This window comes from Nomascus leucogenys, chromosome 16 (genome assembly GCF_006542625.1).
Source record: "Nomascus leucogenys isolate Asia chromosome 16, Asia_NLE_v1, whole genome shotgun sequence".
NCBI classification, from domain to species: domain Eukaryota; kingdom Metazoa; phylum Chordata; class Mammalia; order Primates; family Hylobatidae; genus Nomascus; species Nomascus leucogenys.
In genome coordinates, this window is record NC_044396.1 from 60,565,713 (window position 1) to 60,584,785 (window position 19,073).

Sequence of the window (19,073 nt, forward strand, 5' to 3'; positions counted from 1 at the left end):
ACTTGTGCAACTAGGTAAATGGTTTCCTCACCTATGACAGGGAAAACAAGGTGGGAATGCGGAAGGTGACAGCAGGAATCCGGAGTTCTGTGTGGGATATGTTAACTTTGAGATGCGTATCAGCTAGCTATCTGAGTATGTCAAGCAACCAGACTGGGTTTTGGGAAGGTTTATCAGTTTGGGACTGATCAGCATATAAACAGTATTTCTAGACGTAGGTACCTCCATGAGGGTGCCACGCAGGGGCTTTAGCTGCAGCATCTGTTTTCATCTTGATTAACAACACAAGGTAGCTATTTTCTTTTTACACAGATATTGTTAGATTTTTATATATGGGCCTTTTTGATGTTTAGAGAGAAATAAGCTGAAAGTCACCCAGCTACTAAAAGGTAGAGCCTGGATTCAGATCTGGGAGTTCTTGTTCTTCCTATTGCACCAGGTTGTTTTGTTGGAGCATTAAAATATGTGCATTTCTGAGTATTTTTTAACTTTTTGAATGAAAGATTTTTAAAAAGTCTGTTTAGAAAGAATGCCAGCTCATTAGAATTCAATCCAAGTGTATACATTCACTAGTCTTTTCTGTTGTTAAGTGACTTCTCTGGGGTATATGGCTTGATTTTTTTTTTCTTTTTTTAAACAAACAAACAAAACCTCTGTGGTTGACTGGAGCCGACAGGTGAGGAATGGAGAGATGTTGGTCAAATAGTACAAACTTTTGGTTGTAAGATGAATATGTTCTGGAGATCGAATGTACAGCATGGTGACTACAGTTATAATTCTGTATTGTATATTTTGAAGTTTGCTGAGCAATTTTTAAGTGTTCTCAACACACACACACACACGGGAAATACGTACAGTGATGGATGTGTTAATTAGCTTGCTTGTGGTAATCATTTCACAGTGTATATTTACATCTAATCATTACTTTGTATACCTTAAGTATACACAATTTCTGTCCATTATACCTCAATAAAGCTGAGAAAAAAACCCTCCACTCTTTTGACTTGTGGGATAGGATTATTTCTACTTCTCAAATCAACTGCCCCTTCTTCACTGACCAATAACTTTCGGCTGCACTGCAGTGATTTTTAGTTTTTCCTCAGCTTACATATTCCTCCTCTACAATCTCATGTCCCCATTGCTTCAAATACTAAATATACGCTTATCATCCTCAAATTTTTTGCTTCCTGTCCAGACATTTCTCCTTAAGTCTAGGAGATGACGTGCAAAGTTTCCTAAAAGCAATTAGTCTGGTGGTAAAGGAGGCTCCCCCATCCACCCAGGTGTAATGAGGAGCGAAGTTCTGGAACTGTGAAGGTCTCATTCGTACATTCATTCCTTATAAGTACTTACATACTCGCGACAGTTTCAAACCTAGTGTGGCATGCAGACATGGATGAAGCAATGACAGGCACGACGAGCGTTAATGAAGGGTACAAGCTAGCGCTAGGGCATTCAAGGGAACTTCAGAGCGCAAAGGAAGAATCCCACTTAGTCCCTCAAAACTTTGGAGTTTATCCGTTTAGTAGATTAAAAAGTGAACGGAAAGCAAATCCCATTAGGGAAGGAGGAAAGTTGGGGACAAATAAGGGATTCATGCAGAAGGCTGCACTGCGGCCGGCCATGAAGAGAATAAGGGTACTTAACGGAGTGTGAAGAGAATGAACACGCCTAGGTAGAAAAAAACTGAAAAGCCAGGATTGACGGACACTAAAAACCCAGCATTTGTTAAAAATCCACGGCAAAACACACACACACACAAACACAAAAACACACACACACACACACCTCACTCCGAGCCAGCACCGCAGTCCCGCCAGCAGCCAGGGTATCCTGAGATTCCGGGAGCGCCGCGCACCGCCCACCTCGCTCCGCCCACCGTCCAGCTCGGTCCGCCCAGCTCGCTCCGCCCCCTTCCCCGAAAGCCCCTCCGCAGAGCCGCGTGCACGTGCTTGGCGGATACCGCCCCCTCTACTCTCTTGGCCAATGAGAAAAAGCTACGTAACTCGCCACCGCCCGGTGGCGGGTCACGTGACTGCGTCTCCCCGCCCTCTCACTCCGCTGCCTGTAGGTTCTGGGAAGATGGCGAAGGTCTCAGAGCTTTACGATGTCACTTGGGAAGGTAACTTCAGGTGGGGGCGGGTGCGGAAATACTAAAAGCGCAGGGAAGCCGTTCGGGAGTACCCGTTGCTTTCGGGGAGCTGGGTTCTCCGGTCTCTTTTTGGTACCAGAGCCCTCACTGTACGGGCCAAGCTGAGGTGGAGACTGAGGCTGACCCCTTCTTTGGCCCGGACGCGTACTCTGCGGTATTTCCCACGGTGTCTGCTCCTCGGTTGACCTGCCCTCCTCCGCGCCAGTCCAGCGTCCCTGGGCCGCTTTTATTTATGAGGCGGGCGGGAGGGACTTGGGACTGGGGTTGTCACACTCTAACTGGTTGCTGGGCGGTGCGGAAGAGGCGGAATAGGTGGTTACTGAAGCTTCTTTGGAGCCAAGAAACACAGGGCCTGTAAGGCCCTTTATTAAGTGATGTGTAAGGATTATAGCTCTGTGCAGAAAAGCTGTGTAAAAGATGCGTGAACAAATGTGATTCTCATATGCCACTCTACATTTAGTTTTCTCCTTAAACCCGGGTTTCCAGTTTCTTTTCCTTTTAGTCTAGTCTCTGTCCCACCCCTCCTCATAACACATTTACACACACAACACAACTTCTTTCTTACTCCCTACTAGTAGTTACTTTTCTGAGGGGAAAAATAACTGATTAACTCTGGGCTACGTAAGTGCTTACGTGTGATGGTCACTTTTCCCTATCCTTAGTTGATCTAGAGTGGGATGTGTTCTTTAAATCTGGGAACAGCCAAACCTTGGATCAATTCTGTGTGCTTAAGAAACTTGAATTTCATTAAGGCGTGGAATTTGTGTAATTGGAATTCATATTCCCAGCATTTAGCGTAATACAGGAGACTTAAGTAGCTAATTTGCTTAACGAATGCCTTCTTGGGATGTTTTAATAATGACCTGAAAACATGTGGACCGAAAGTTATATTTTCTGTTTTATCGTGAATAAATATATCAGTTATTATAAAGTTGTAAATCCGTTACAAATAAAGCAAAATTTCTTTGTACTTGAACTGAATTAAATGATTTATTGACTTTATGGCCTCTAGCACATTGTGAATCTCAGCATTTATACCTGAATTGAGGGATTCCATTATATTAAACAACAGTGTTGATTTCTTAGTGCAAAATCTTGGCTCTATCAACACACAGTCCCTACTTCCAAGGAATTCACAATCTAATGGAGAAAACAAACCTGTAAACACACTTTTAAAAGGCTTCTGCCAGGGTATCTTCCGTAAGCTGGATCGTAGATAAATGGCTGTTATTTTTAATGCTTTTTAAAAAATGTTTTAAATATTACATAATTTTCAGAAAGCGCTATTATGAAGGTATGTTCATTATAGGTTTCCTAGATGATAGTAGCATATATAAAATCCTGAGGGACGAGTAGCTGTATACTACCAACAGACAAGGTGATTTAACTGAGTAACTTGGACCTTACCCTGTGGTCATTCTAAAAAGGATTGATGTAATTAATTTGGAATAATAAATAATAACTACTACACAAATTTGTAGGAACAAAGAAAACATTTTAAAGTGCTTTGTAAACTGTTAAGTACTATATAAAAGGATGTGTTATTATTAGCTAGTGCTAATATGATTATGTGCCTCCTCTGTATGATCTGGCCGTTGCCCATGTCTCCAGCTTTATCTTGAGCCCTTCTCCCTCTCACTCTGTGAGCTGCCTATGCTGGTCTTTGTTGAATACCCAAAATTGCCATGCTGCTTCTTAAAGCAGGCACATGCTAGTCCTTCCACTGGGAGTGTTCTTCCCTCCTTGCCTCACTCTTGCCCCCATTAAACTTTATCATTTATCAATTCCCCACAAAGCTCACCTACTACAAAAAAGCCTTACTTGACCACTCTACTACCGCCTTGCCTTTCCTCATCCCCCACCAAAATTGAAAAAAGAAAAAACCCAAACAACAAAATGAAGCAACAAAACACACCTGCAATCCTTCGATTATGTATTCTATTCTAATACTATTGAAGCACTTACCCAATTGTGTTTTGTTTTAAAATTTTGTCTCTCCTAAGATGAAAGGGACCAGGCCTGTTTCTTCACTGTCACTTCCCTAGAGCCTGACACATGGGGGCGGAGCTCAGTAATTATTTGATGACTAAATAAATTGTTAATGGGATTAATAATAAACACTAACACATTGTCAGAAAATATTATAAGCCATTTTTCTAGCGATAATTTCTTTAGTATCTTAGATAAAGATTTTAGTATCTTAGATGAAGTTAGGCAACTCGCTTAAGTAATAGGATACAGTTTGCTCACTAGTAAAATGAAGGTTTAGACCTTTCCAGAATTAAAATTCTAACTTAAGGAACTTTAAAGAAAAGAGTATTCTAGATTTTTATTTCAGAGACTTACGATAACAAATTTTTAGGATGAAGGGTGATAGGAAGATTCTCAGGGCTAGTGTTTTGTTCAGATTTTTGAGGGGGGGTGTGTGTCAGAGGTGTGTCCTTAGGAATTCTACTGAACAGTGTTGTGAATTGGTTAGTTCGGAATGCTATAATTCTTGTGATAGGAAAATTTATCACTTGTTTATAAAAGACTTACGTAGTAAGTTTCACACTTCCACATCTGTGTTAGACTCTACTAATAGACTATTTGGTTTGTTTCTTCAGCCAATTGAAAGTGATTGATACTTATTACATAGGGAAGTTATTAGATATTTGGAGGTGGGAAGGAGAATTTAGAGTTGTAAGGAGAGTATATTCAAGTTTCCTGAGAATATGATATTTGGGCAGGACATGGATAGGATGCCTAGAACAATGCCAGGCATATAATAGGTATTAAATTAGTATTTGTTGAAAAAAAAAGTGTGAGAAATGTTTGAGAGCATTTTAGTTGTTTATGTTCACTGCCCCTACTTCCTCTCTTTTTATTTTGTCCTTCAAACAACCTCAATTTGGTTTCCATGCCCTACCGCTCCACTAAGATCTCTAGGAGACCTAATAATAACATGTATTTTGTATACTTCTACTACTTTTGCTGTTGTAGATCACTCCTCTGTGAAAAAGTCTTTCTTTGCTTTCTTAATAACATTCTTCTTGTTTTCTTATTTCTTTTTGGGCCTTTCCTTTGTTGAGTTCTCTACATCCATTTGCTCATTTTTTGGTGTTTCAGTGTTTCTTAGTCGTCGTCCTAATCTGTTATTGGTGGTTTGTAAGTTTGAGATCAATAGACTTTAAATTGATAAAAGCATCTGTCGTGTGGTCTGATGAAATCGTGCAAAATTTAGTGCGTGTGTAAACATACATATTTCTGGGAAAAGATGGTTCAAAGTTCTCATTAGCTTTGAAGATACCTAAAATAGATTAAATGACATCTGTGGGCAATCTTATCCACATCCAGCTTTAGCTGTCAATTAGCCTATATAGTAAATAACACATTTAACATAATTTAAGTACTTTGCACCAGGCACTGTTCTAGTTCTTGAGGGTATAGTGCTAAGTAAGACAGGCAAGGCCCCAGATTTCAAGGGACATACCCTGAAATTTCACTCGTAAACTGAATATCCATATTTCCAGTGTTCTACAGGGCACATGTAATGGATGTTTCACAATTAATAAAACTCAAAACTGAACTCATCATCTTCCTTTTGCCTTCTGCCTCCAGCACCACCGCTGTCACCACTTACTCTTTTCTGCATTTTCCCTAGAAAAGTAGATAGCACTGTGTATCTCCCCTCATTCATAAACAACTTCTGCTCGCCTTTTAAGATACAGATCTATGAGACTTCAAAGCCTGGAAAGTACAGATATGTGTGGGAATGAAGTATATGCTTTGCAAAAGTCACTTATGAAAGGTAAGAGCTAGAAAGGTAGGTTGGTGCCTTGAATGCTAGACTAAGGAGTTCACACTTCTTTTTTGTATATAGATGGGAGCCAAGGTCCTAACTTCAAAAAGAAAAAAATCAGTGGCTCCTTTCATTAAACTTTTGCATGTTGATATAGAACAGGGCCTTTTCTTTGGTAGAGATCTCCTGATTGAAATTCCTTGTCATGTTTAATAAACCATTCTTGGTTTTGCTTTCTTTAACGTGGAGCAGGAACATAAAGTCCTTAATATAGAAGCTTCAGTGCACAAGTCTTTTAGATTTTTGTTATTTTTCTCATAATATTTTAAATTAAGTCCCCATATTTAATATGACAGCAGTTTTTCAGAGCTATTTGTTTTTATGGGGTCTTTTCAAAGCATCCAACTTTGTTTTTTAGAAACTAGTCTCTTTTCGCACTTAAGTTTTCTTTGGCTTATAATATTTCATTATACTGTATAATTACATTAAATTTAACTGGCATGAACTGGTTTGGATACAGGTAGCTAAATTTTTAAAAGGTAATAACTGTTGAAAACAACTAACCAAGAGCTAGCTGATGTGACTTACTAGCTAAGAGCTTCTAAAATCTTGGTGGCCGTGATTATTATGTTTTACAGAAAGCAATTATTTGAGTTGATTCTAACAGGAAGATGAACAAGAGAATTTTTACTGAACCTCATTAATCTCTCCATCATATTTTAATTACTTGTTTACATTCTTTACACACAGAGATCTCAGTCCTTCTGCTGACTAGCCATAGTGGTGAGAATCAGAAAACAAGCTCTCAGTAAATGCTCATTTGTTCAGTGAGTGAATGCTAGGACATGAAGCTTGTTTTTGAAGTTTGATCCATTATTGTATGTAATAATGGTAATAATAATGATGAAAATAGTATATGAAACATTTTGTATATGTTATCTCTTTTAATCCTCACATGTATCTTATGAGATAGGCTTTATTTCCGGTTTACAGATGAGGAAGCAAACGAGAGGTGAAATGACTTGTCTAATATCCCACAGCTAGTAAAAGGGAGTGCTGTGATTTGAGCTGCTCTTATACACTTCTCCCCCACTGAGTTATTAACTAATTAAGTTCATCCACCTAGGCTGTTATTCTGTTATTCTTGGAACAGGCCAAATTAGTTTCTTTCTCCACAATTTAGATTTGCTGTTTATGGTTGGCTCCTTCTCATTCTTCTCTTAGCTTGAAAATGACCTTCTTAAAGAAGCCTTCTCTGACCACCCTTTCCAAAAGCTCCTCCTTTCTCCCAATCTCCTGACTTTATCATATTGTCTTTTAGTTTTATTTGTATAATTTCACTATCCGAAGTTATGTGGATTTTCATCTTTTTACCCTATTATACTCTAAGCATTATGAGTATATAGGAACTTTATCTTTTTCTTTCTTTCTTTATCCTCAATGCCCAGATCAGGCCTGGCACATAGTAGGCATTTAGGAAATATTAGTTGAGTGATGAAGAACTCCAATATTTGCTCCAAGAAGTAAATATTAGTTGAATAATGAAGTATAGTTCTGGTCATACACTATACTGCCTCAAAGAAGGTAGGAATCATTGGGTATCTTAAGAATTTAAATTGTAATGAAGTAAATCTTTAGAAATATCTGGTAGTAATTTACAGATTGAATTCGGGTTGAGAGATAAGTTTGGAAACTATCCTAGCAATTTTAGCATGGAGTGATGAAAGCCTGGGCATGGATAATAGCAGTGGAAATAGAGTAGAAGATGTAAATCTTAAAAATACTTCAAAAGAATCCACAGGACTTAGATAACCAAAGTAGGAGTCAGAAACACCACTAAAAAATGGTATGTCAGGTAGTATTAACAGAAGGTGGAATTAACAGAAATGTGAACATTGGGAAGGGAAACCATATTTTTAGGAAGTGAAGATGACTTGATTTTTGGATGCTGTGATTTTGAGGTAATGAGCTATCAAAGGTGAAAACATGTTTTCTTCAAGATGGTTTTATTTTTACAAATAATTTTTTAGATAAATGTATTTAAGGCATTTCTAAAAATAGTATGTCATTAATGGTGCTACAAATGTACTTATTGCAGCAGCACTCGAGTGTGGCAGGGTCAGCTATGTATGGTGTATAGCTTAAGGTGTTTATAGGTAAAATGTTGCTTGTTTTGTAAAAGTTATATTTGCATACACAAACAGTGTTTCTTGTTTTTTGTTCAGCTATTATATTTTAATATGTTTGTGACTGTGTGTCAGACTGTCATTCTTAGAAGTTATGCTTTAAAAAAAGTTCTCTTTCCTCTGAGAGTGTTTTTCCACAATAAGAAATACCTTTTACAAATTAACTCATACTCAATTAAGTATACATATACATGAATCTGAGTGTATGTATAAACTGAAACAAAAATTTCATTTACAAAGTATTCTTATGAGTATTGCTTCCATTCTGTTCATTTTGTTTCATTCTCCCCCATGGGCGCCGGCCCCCCCCGCAACAGATGCTGGAAGAAATCCACTGAATCGATTTTATACCCTATTAATGGATTGTAATACACAGTTTGAAAAATATGTCTCCTGGAGCTCTGTGTGTATTAAAATAAATTAACCCTTTCCTTTTTCAAATCAGGTTGCCTTTTCTTTTAGAATAGCTGTTCCCAACAGCCTGCAGCCAATCTGACTAGATACTTTTATGGGACCATGAATAATTTTAAATTTCTTATCCTATAATTATCAACCTTTTAAAAGAATATGCTGGTTTATGTAAATGAATATGTAAGTGGTATTTCCGAATATACAACAAAATGAAGTGGAAAAGATACAGGATTGGAGGAAGTAGTTTTGGACTAAAGAAATCAGAATTAAGTAGCAGGCATATTTTTCCATCTTTCAGAGGCCACCTCACTGCAGTGACACCTCATGCAAGTTGTCATGGAGGGAATAAACAACCATCATAGCCACTCTCTTAACCTTTGACCTTTAGCTCATCTCACAGGGTTGCACAGTAGTTAATAAAATGTACAAGCAAGCAGTGAGAATCTTACTTACATAGTATGTAATAAAATGACCTTGGCTTTGAGGAGCGAGCCTTTTGCAGGAAGGTGAAAGGGTAAAATGAAAGTTTTAAGCCACCTTTGAGGAAAGAGTGAGGGAAGAGCCTTTATTTCTTGTGAGAGGCTGAAACAGTTACCAGATTTTTTTAAAAAATAAAAGTAACTAGAATTTTTGTAGGGCTTCACATTTTGTAAAATACTTTACACGAATTTTCTAGTGTTTGGTGTCCTAAACTTAAGGGGCAAGCAGATGAGGAAAATACATGTAGTTGGGTGAAAGACAATAGTGGTGCCTATGAAGAACTGGTAAGTGTATACCCTTATCTAAGGGCAATCAAAATCAACTTAAAAACAAAAATATCCAAACTATTGTATGAACCAAGCAACTTTATATATATTTTATGTAATCTTAATTGCTTATCCCTGAGGTAAAGGTAATATTATCTCTATTCATTGGTATTGGAAACTAAGTACAGATCCGGTAAGTTATGTAAGGTCACGTAAAAGATGGAGTTTAGATTCAAACCAAGTGTATCAAGTCCATGTTCTTTCCAGTATACTATACGTCCTCCATGACCGGTGATATGGTTTGGCTCTGTGTCCCAAATCTCATCTTGTAGCACCCATAATTCCCATGTGTTGAGGAGGAAGCTCACTGTGAGATGATTGAATCATGGGGACAGGTCTTTCCCATGCTGTTCTCATTATAGTGAATGGGTCTCACAAGATCTCATGGTTTTAGAAACAGGAGTTTCTCTACACAAGCTCTCTTTCTTTGCCTGCTGCCATCCACATAGGATATGACTTTTTCCTTCTTGCCTTCTGCCATCATTGTGAGGCCTCCCCAGCCACGTGGAACTGCAAGTCCAGTTAAACCTCTTTCTTTTGTAAATTGCCCAGTCTCGGGTATGTCTTTATCAGCAGTGGGAAAACGGACTAATACAACCGACTTCTTTTCTTTGAACTGTTTACTCCTTTCCAGTTTATCTTCTGGGGCTTTTTGTTTTGGCTTCAAATTTATGTATTTTTAAAATTGACATATAAAATTTAAAATTCTAGTGGTTTTTTTTTTTTGCACCAGAATGATTTTCCTGTCAGACAGCTATGATTGTGTTGCTTTTCTTTTGTTTAGCATTTTTAAGTTGTTGTTCTGTACCTATAAAAACAAACTTTAAAGTTCTTTAGTATGAAATAAAAGTCTTCCAAGAAACTCACTCTTCTTCTTATAAACTCATTTCCTGATCCTAGCGTGTTTATTTAATTCTCAACTACCAGTAGTTCTTGCTGTATAGGATAACTTACTTTGTTATTTGCCTGTTGAACTCCTTTTTCAACCTTTAAGAGACAGGGGTCTTGCTCTGTTGTTCAGACTGGAGTGCAGTGGTGCAATCACAGGTCACTGCAGCCTCAACCTCCAGGCTCAAGTGATCCTCTCACATCAGTCTCCTGAGTAGCTGGGACCACAGGCGAGTGCCACCATGCTGCGTTTTTTGTTTTGTTTTTGTTTTTGTTTTTGTTTTTGTTTTTTTGAGACAAAGTCTTGCTTTGTCGCTCAAGCTGGAATGCAGTGGCACGATCTCAGCTCACGCAACCTCCGCCTCCTGGGTTCAAGGGATTCTCCTGCCTCAGCCTCCTGAGTAGCTGGGATTACAGGTGTGTCCCACCACAGCTGGCTAATTTTTGTATATTTAGTAGAGACAAGGTTTCGCCACGTTGGCCAGGCTGTTCTTGAACTCCTGAATCAAGTGATTGTGCTACTTTGGGCTCCCAAAGTCCTGGCGTTACTGACATGAGCCACTGTGCCTGGCCCATTCATCACTTCTAAAGATAGTCATAATACCAGTTGTAATCCTGTTTCAGTCTTCTAAAGGATCTGTTGCCCTTGTTCAATTAATTTTCTGCTTTATCAAATTTGAGATACCACAGACTTCTACATGATTGTGAGTTTATTTTCCTGACCTAAAAAGCTGATTTTGTCATGTCAGGTTTTTGACATCTAGCGGATGTGTATGTGTGTGTCTGGGTACATATACACTGAAATGTCATGTTATTTTTTTCAGAAATGCGAGATAAAATGAGAAAATGGAGAGAAGAAAACTCAAGAAATAGTGAGCAAATTGTGGAAGTTGGAGAAGAATTAATTAACGAATATGCTTCTAAGCTGGGAGATGATAGTAAGTTCTTTTATTACATTCAGGCTCAGTACATGTTGCATTCATGGGCCTTTTTTTTTTTTTAACTGTTCTTTCATTTATGATTTTTCTACTTGTCATATTAATTTTCTCTGTGACTTTTTGTCCCAAGAATTTTAATGATAGTTTATTTTGAGAGGGATTTATAATTGCTTGGTAGTAGTAAGCTATCAAGTAGGCATTTTGTTTTAAAGCTCACAGGGCTGCCAAATGTTTGGCCAAAATGTATTGTGTACGGACTCTTTTAAAACAGTAAAAGTATTAAATAATTGGAGATTTTAACCTTACATTAACATATTTTACACTGCTGAAACATGTAAGAATGCATTCTTTCCTTAGTTTCAGAGATAATACAATAAATCAGTTTTCAGTTATAAGTAATGTTCTCTAGAAATATCAGAAACTAGAATTCATTAATTTCCATTTGGGTTTGTTTTAATATTAAATTCAGTTTTTTTCCCCCTTTATGTGTATCTAGTTTGGATCATATATGAACAGGTGATGATTGCAGCACTAGACTATGGTCGGGATGACTTGGCATTGGTAGGTATTTAAATGAAGTATATATTTAATTTGCTTAATGAATTGTATACCGTAGTTAAGACTTAATATATGGCTTATATGGAATGCTTTCTATAGCTGGTTTTGAGTGCTACTCTGAACAGTAAGTGGAACTAACTAGATATTTTCGGATAAAGTATCTTAAATCTTTTTATTAGTCCTGAGAAGTAGCTGTTTAGTATCCCAGTTTTACTGAAAAGATTTAGTTACTGAAATTTATCTGCTTAGTAAGTGACTTATCCTATTTTATAGAGTTCAAAATAAGAAAGTTTAAAACAATTTTATATTTTGTGTTATTGAATGACTTTCATAGAATGTAATGTTCAATACTGTTACACAATACTATAAACATATCTGACATAAGAAAATCCTGACGTATAGAACATAACTTAAAATACTAATAATGTTTGGCCAGGCGAGGTGGCTCACACCTGTAATCCCAGCACTTCGGGAGGCCGAGGCAGGCGGACCACCTGAGGTCAGGAGTTTGAGACCAGCCTGGCCAACATGGTGAAACCCCGTCTCTACTAAAGATACAAAAAATTAGCCAGACGTGGTAGAGCGTGCCTCTAGTCCCAACTACTCTGGGGGCTGAGGCAGGAAGATCGCTTGAACCTGGAAGACAGAGATTACAGTGAGCTGAGATTGTGCCACTGCACTCCAGCCTGGGCAACAGAGCGAGACTCCATCTCAAAAAAAACAAAAAAAACCCAAAAAAAAACCTAATACTGCTTTTAAAATAACACCGTAATGGTAGCTATGTTTTTGGACTCATGCTAGGAACGAAGCTAAATGCTTTACATCATGATTTTATTGAGCCTTCATAATTATTTCTTGATTTGATTTGTGTTTGATGTTATTATTATATTTATTTTATAAATCAGAAAGCAGAGGCATCTGTTAACGTTGTTCCTATCATCTTGAATTCTTAAGTACCACTTCATGCTGCCTCTGTATTTAAACTGAAAGAAAATATGCAAAAACAAAAAATTGAAATACCTGAAAAAAATTCACATCTGAATTAGTACTGTCCTTTTCAAGGTTGGGTTGGCTATACATGTAATTCTAGTGGAGCTGTTAGTAGTGAAAACATTCCACAAAACCTTTGTTGGATTACCGTCAGAACCTGTGAGACATAGTCTTTTGGATATTCATAGAGGTGGCAGTTTTATATCTTGAGAGAAGTTTTTATTTTTATTTTTTTTGAAATAGCCAAATATCACTTGATAAAGTAGGAAGTCAAATTAGATAACACTATTGATTAATAAAGCAGTATATCCAATTAAACAGTAACTTTTTAACGGTTAAGATTATTTATACAGTTAGCTTGCTTGACTGACCATGTATTATGATTTTGCTTGATATCAAAGAAATAAATGAACATATCTTCACTTTTGACTAACTTGAATATTTTTCTTAGTGTGGCAGATTTCAGCCACAAACTTTGAAGCTGTATTTCCAATTCATATTAAAACTTATTTTATTACCAGTTAATAGTTTCATCAGTAGTTAATGGCATTGTTTTGGTCACACATGCATTAATATGCTTCAGTGGACCATTTGTATCATCTTTAACATATCTAGGACTTCCAAAACTTAGAATCTTTCATCTGTTGCTGAGAATGTAGATACTCAATAAATACTTGATTATTTATTTAGTCAAGTTGACGAGTCAATTATAGATACTTGTTCAAAAAAATTGGTATTCTATCCGTTTAATGTCTGTATTTTCTGACCCCAAATCAGGATATGTTGATTGAAAGGATGATTGATTGGCCGGGTGCGGTGGCTCATGCCTGTAATCCCAGCACTTTGGGAGGCCAAGGCAGGCGGATCACCTGAGGTCAGGAGTTCACGACCAGGCTGGCCAACATGTTGAAACCCCGTCTCTACTAAAATTACAAAAATGAGCTGGGTGTGGTGGTGGCAGGCGCCTGTAGTCCGAGCTACTTGGGAGGCCGAGGCAGAAGAATCGCTTGAACCCAGGAGGTGGAGTTTGCAGTGAGCCAGGATCGTGCCACTGCACTCTAACCTGGGTGACAGAGCAAGACTCCATCTTAATATAAAAAAAAAGGTTGACTGATTAATATAAAATTTCAACAGGGCAAAATTAAACAGTGTTTATGTTATTTGCTAGGAACTTGAGATGACTACTAAAAAACTTAGTTCTTACCAGGAGAATGCTTATGCTGTAATTAGGAAGAAAACGCCAAGTGCTGTTGTCATTTAAGTAGGGGCCTGACACATTATAGAAGTAGTTTTTAAGGAGGAATAATATGATATTAGTACTTGAAGAGTTATTAGTGGTTCTCATAATCTGCTCATTTTCCTGGTTAAGAGCATGATCAGTTTCTGAGAACTGATTGTTGCCTTCACTGTAATGTCATAGTTCTTCTTTCAATCCATTATTTATTACTGATTAATTTCACTTCATGTTATTAGATGACACTAATGAAATTATTCAAGAAAACACATTGAAGACTATATAGGCCATTCATTGTAGCCCATTTAGTATAAATAATGTAATTACTACTCAACCCTTATTTTTTCAGTTTTGTCTTCAAGAGCTAAGAAGACAGTTCCCTGGTAGTCACAGAGTCAAGCGATTAACAGGCATGAGATTTGAAGCCATGGAAAGGTAACCAAATCTTGTCAGCTGGTAGGCATGGAGCCTGTTAATCATAGTGGTGTTAATTTTTTTTTTTTATTTCAGACATTCTAGAGTGTGTGAAATACTGTCTCATTATGGCTTTAATTTACATTTTTTGATTACTAATGAGGTTGAAAACCTTGTCATGCCTGCTTAGATATTCAAATAACTTCTTTTTGAAGTATCTTCTTTAGTCTTTACCCATTTAAAAAAATTGGGTTATTTCACCTTTTTTACTGCTGATTTGTAGGAGGTCTTTATATATTCTGGATAAAAACTTTGTCAGATATATGTGCTGTGAATATTTCTCCCTATTCTCTTGCTTGAATATTTTATTTTCTAAATGGTGCCTTGTGAAGTAGAGAAGTTTTTAGTTCCGATGAAGTTCAGTTTATCATTTTTTTTTAATGCTTAGTCATTCTTTTGTCCTGTCCAATAATTCTTTTCTAATGTCTCAACAATATTCAGTAGTGTTTTCTAGACAATAGGAACATTTAAATTATGATTATTTTTAGTTTGTAAGAGTGCTGTCAGACTATTTTTCTTTATGCTGTCTTTTAAAATTTTATGTTCAGTACTTCTAGATAATTCATTGTGCTGTACAGTTTTAACTGTGTCCTTATATTCTGCCTATTATGTCTATTAATTACTAACAAAGGAGTATGGGGTCTCCAACTTTAATAGTGGATTCATCTGTTTCTCCTTGCAATTCTATTAGTTTTTGCCTCACGTATTTTGATGTTCTGTTGTTAGTCACATAGTATTAAGGATTGTTGTGTTTTTCTTGAGAATGAGCCCTTTATATTAAGTAATGCCCGTCTTTATCGCTACTAATTTTTCTTGCTCTGAGGTCTGCTTTGTCTGAAACTAATGTAGCTCCTGAGCTTTCTTTTGATTAGTGTTACAGCATATCTTTCTCCTTCCCTTTGTTTTTATTCTGTTGTATCTTTGTATTTAGAGGGTTTTGTGTAGACAGCATTTAGTTGGGTCATGTTTTTAAATCCACTTTGATAATCTCTGTCTTTTCATTGGTATACTTAGAGCATTTACATTTAAAGTGATTATTAATAAAGTTGTTTCATTATCTGCCATATTCATAACTATTTTCTATTGATTGTTCTTGTTATTTTTTCTTTTGTCATTTGTTTTGTGCCTTCTTTGATTTAATTGAGCATTTATAGAATTTCATATTTTCTCTCTCTCAGTATATTAGTTATACTTCTTTTTAAATTTTTTAAATAGCTGTCTGAGAGTTTGCAATATATATTTAGAACTGTCCAAATCCACTTTCAAGTAACAATATACTGATTCACAGTTAGGGCAAATACCTTACAACAGAGTATTTTTAATTCTTCTCTTTCGTCATTTGTAACACTGCTTTCATTCATTTTACTTATTCATAAATCATAATCACCAAATATATTGTTGCTGTTACTACTTTGAGCAAACTGTTATCTGATCAATTAAGAATAAGTAAAATTTTATTTTGCCTGTATTTTACCTTTATTTGTTCATTTTCTAATGCTCTTTCTTTCTTTATATATTAGAACCTTCCAAAAGTTCTAATCAATATTATTTTCCTTTTCTCTGAAGAGCAGCTTTTAACATTTCTTGAAAGGCAGATCTGCTGACAACAAATTGCTTTAATTTTTTTTGTCTGGAGTATATTTCTGTCACATTTAAGGGACAGTATCTCAGGATACAGAATTCTAAGTTGGTTTTCTCTCAGAACACTTTAAATATTTCCCTCTACTCTTTTCTTGTTTGCATGGTTTCTGAAGAGAAGTCTGATATAATTCTTATCCTTGTACCTGTATAAGTAATGTGTTTTTTTCTTCTGGCATCTTTTAAGATTTTCTCTTTGTTTTTTATTTTCTGTAATTTGAATTTTATGTGTGTAGGTGTAGATTTTTTGCTATTTATTCTGCTTGATGTTCTTAGAGCTTACTGGATCTGTAGTTTTGTGTCTATCATAAGTTTAGGAAAATTTTCAACCATTAAACATTTTCTATGTTTCTTTTTTCCTTCTAGTATTCCATTACATATATATTACATCTTTTGTAATCATACACACTTCTTGGATATTGTGTTCTATTATTTTTCTCTTTTTATTTCAGTTTTGAAAGTTTGTATGGATAATTCTTCAACCTCCTGACTCTTTTGGATTATAGGTTATGCCCCATCTACTGATAAGCCCAAGCCCATCAAAGGCATTCATCATTTCTTTTGCATTGTTTTTGATTTCTAGTATTTTCTTTTGATTCTTTTTTAGAGTTTCCATCTCTGTTTACATTACCCATCTGTTTTTGCATCTTGTTTACTTTTTCCATTAGAGTTGTGAAAATACATATCATTGTTTAAATTCCTAGTCTGTTTATGCCAATACTTCTGCCGTATCTACATCTGGTCCTGATGCTTGTTCTGTCTTCAACTTGTGTGGCTACTTTTTACTTTTGTACTTTGGACAAATTGAATTAGTATTTTTTTAAGGGAAATTTTCTGTAAGTACTGTATACATGATTTGCTTTACTTAACAAAATAAGACTGTGGTAAACGTTTACTGTTACATGAAGATGGAAGACTTTGGTAACGATTATAAATGCATTTAAAGCAATTATAAATGCATTTAAATTAAAATATTAAAGCCAGTTTAATTTTTTTCTGTATTTACTATTTATCACCATATTTTTAAGGTAATAATTGTAGATGTTTCTTTTTCTTTTTAAATAGATACGATGATGCTATACAGCTATATGATAGGATTTTACAAGAAGATCCAACTAACACTGTAAGTTGGCAGATTGTCTTGAAAAAAATCTAAAGTTTAATTTAAAAGATAAAATTAATTCATTGAGGAAATAATGGAAAGATACATAAGGAACTAGGTCTTATGTTTTTAATTTTTAATTGAAAACTATTTTTAATTTTAAATAGTTCATGATGGGCCACATTTTATTTTAAATAGATTTAAGACTCTCCAATAAAATTTGACTTCTCAGCCTCACCAACATGGTGAAACCCCATTTCTACTAAAAATACAAAAATTAGCCGGGCGTGGTGGCAGTGCCTGTAATCCCACCTACTCAGGAGGCTGAGGCAGGAGAATCCCTTGAACCTGGGAGGCGGAGGTTGCAGTGAGCTGAGATTATGCCACTACACTCCAGCCTGGGCAACAGAGCAAGACCTCGTCTCAAAAAAAAAAAAAAAAAAAAGACTTCTAGAAGATACCATATGAGAGATGAGAGAAGGGGCTAGTTGAGATTTGGAAAGAGTACACTGTGTGTTTGCATAAAATATTTTGAAGTTTATGAATACTAAATTGTTTAATTTGTGCAGTTACTTTTTAGTTGTCTTAATGAAAAAAAGGCATTTCAATAATTAGTATATGGAATTAATGAAGGCATTTTATTTTGTTTTTGCTTTTTTCTGCCTTATACATGAATAAGAAGAAACATACTCCTTTAATTTAGTGTAATTTTGAACAAGTATATTAGTTTATTGGTTAGAATATTTGTTCTAAAAATACCTATGTAGTAGTATTTGTTTGAAAAATACCCTGTTGAATTCTGTTTTTAATGTTGAGAACATTATAGTTTATTGCCATAATAGCTTCCCTCAGACTTAACCTTTTAACTAAAAAGTTACAGAGAGACTTTAGATAATACATCAGTCATTTTAATGTTTTATGTCATTATTTCCACACACACATATATGCCTGCTAAAAGAAAATAAGTATTTTTAAAAATTTTAAACAAAAACCAGGTTTTTTTTCTTTTATAGAAGGAGAAATTGTTGTATTAACACAATAAAGATACATGAAGTTTCTCTCTTATTTGGCAAGTATTTCTTTAAAAATAGACATTAAAAAAATCTTATATAATGTCTGACTGTAGATTTTAAGATGTAAATGGTTAATTATTTAACAACAGTAACTTGATGTCTGTAGTTTGTAGAGCACATTTATCTCAGGCATTGATCATAAATCCCTTATCTCTGCTTATTTCTTTTGATATTCTGTAATAATACTTATGTATTATAGTAGTTGGTATGTTTCTTAAATGATAGTTGCTTACTTTTAGTCTTTTCCCACCCTAGGGAGATTTTCTGTGGAAATTCCCTAGGGTTTTTGTTTTTCTTTTTGAGTGGGTGTGTGGGGGTTTGTGTAGGGATGTGTGCGCGCGCGCGCGCGTGTGTGTGTGTGTTTGTGTGTATTAGTCCATTTTCGTGCTGCTGATAAAAGACAACCTGAGACTGGGCAATTTATAAAAGAAAAAGGTTTATTGGACTTACAGTTTCTCATGGCTGGGGAGGGCTCACAATCATAACAAAAGGCAAGGAGGAACAAGTTACATCTACTGTAGATGACAGCAGGCAAAGAGCTTGTGCAGGGAAACTCCCATTTTTAAAACCATCAGCTCTCGCTATCAGAGACTCATTCACTATCACAAGAACAGTGCAGGAAATACCCGCCCCCATAATTCAGTCACCTCCCACTGGGTTCCTCCGATGACATATGCGAATTGTGGAAGTTACAATTCAAGATGAGATTTGGGTGAGGACACAGTCAAACCATATCATTCTGCCCCGGCCCCTTCCAAATCTCATATACTCACATTTCAAAACCAATCATGCCTTCCCAACAGTCCCTGAAAGTCTTAACTCATTTCAGCATTAATTCAGAA

General features: G+C 36.0%; 1 protein-coding gene across 2 annotated transcripts in view; it reads left to right on the top strand.

Moving 5' to 3' along the window:
- Positions 1-2,012: 2,012 nt before the first annotated feature.
- Positions 2,013-19,073, top strand: part of EMC2 (ER membrane protein complex subunit 2) — a 48,344-nt gene continuing 31,283 nt past the window's right edge. For both annotated transcript variants that reach the window (XM_003256107.4, XM_030795072.1), the window contains exons 1-5: positions 2,013-2,122; positions 11,049-11,162; positions 11,659-11,723; positions 14,294-14,379; positions 17,122-17,179. In XM_003256107.4, the coding sequence (XP_003256155.1) occupies positions 2,083-2,122; positions 11,049-11,162; positions 11,659-11,723; positions 14,294-14,379; positions 17,122-17,179 (363 nt within the window). In that variant the 5' untranslated portion in view covers positions 2,013-2,082. The remainder of the gene's footprint in view (positions 2,123-11,048; positions 11,163-11,658; positions 11,724-14,293; positions 14,380-17,121; positions 17,180-19,073) is intronic.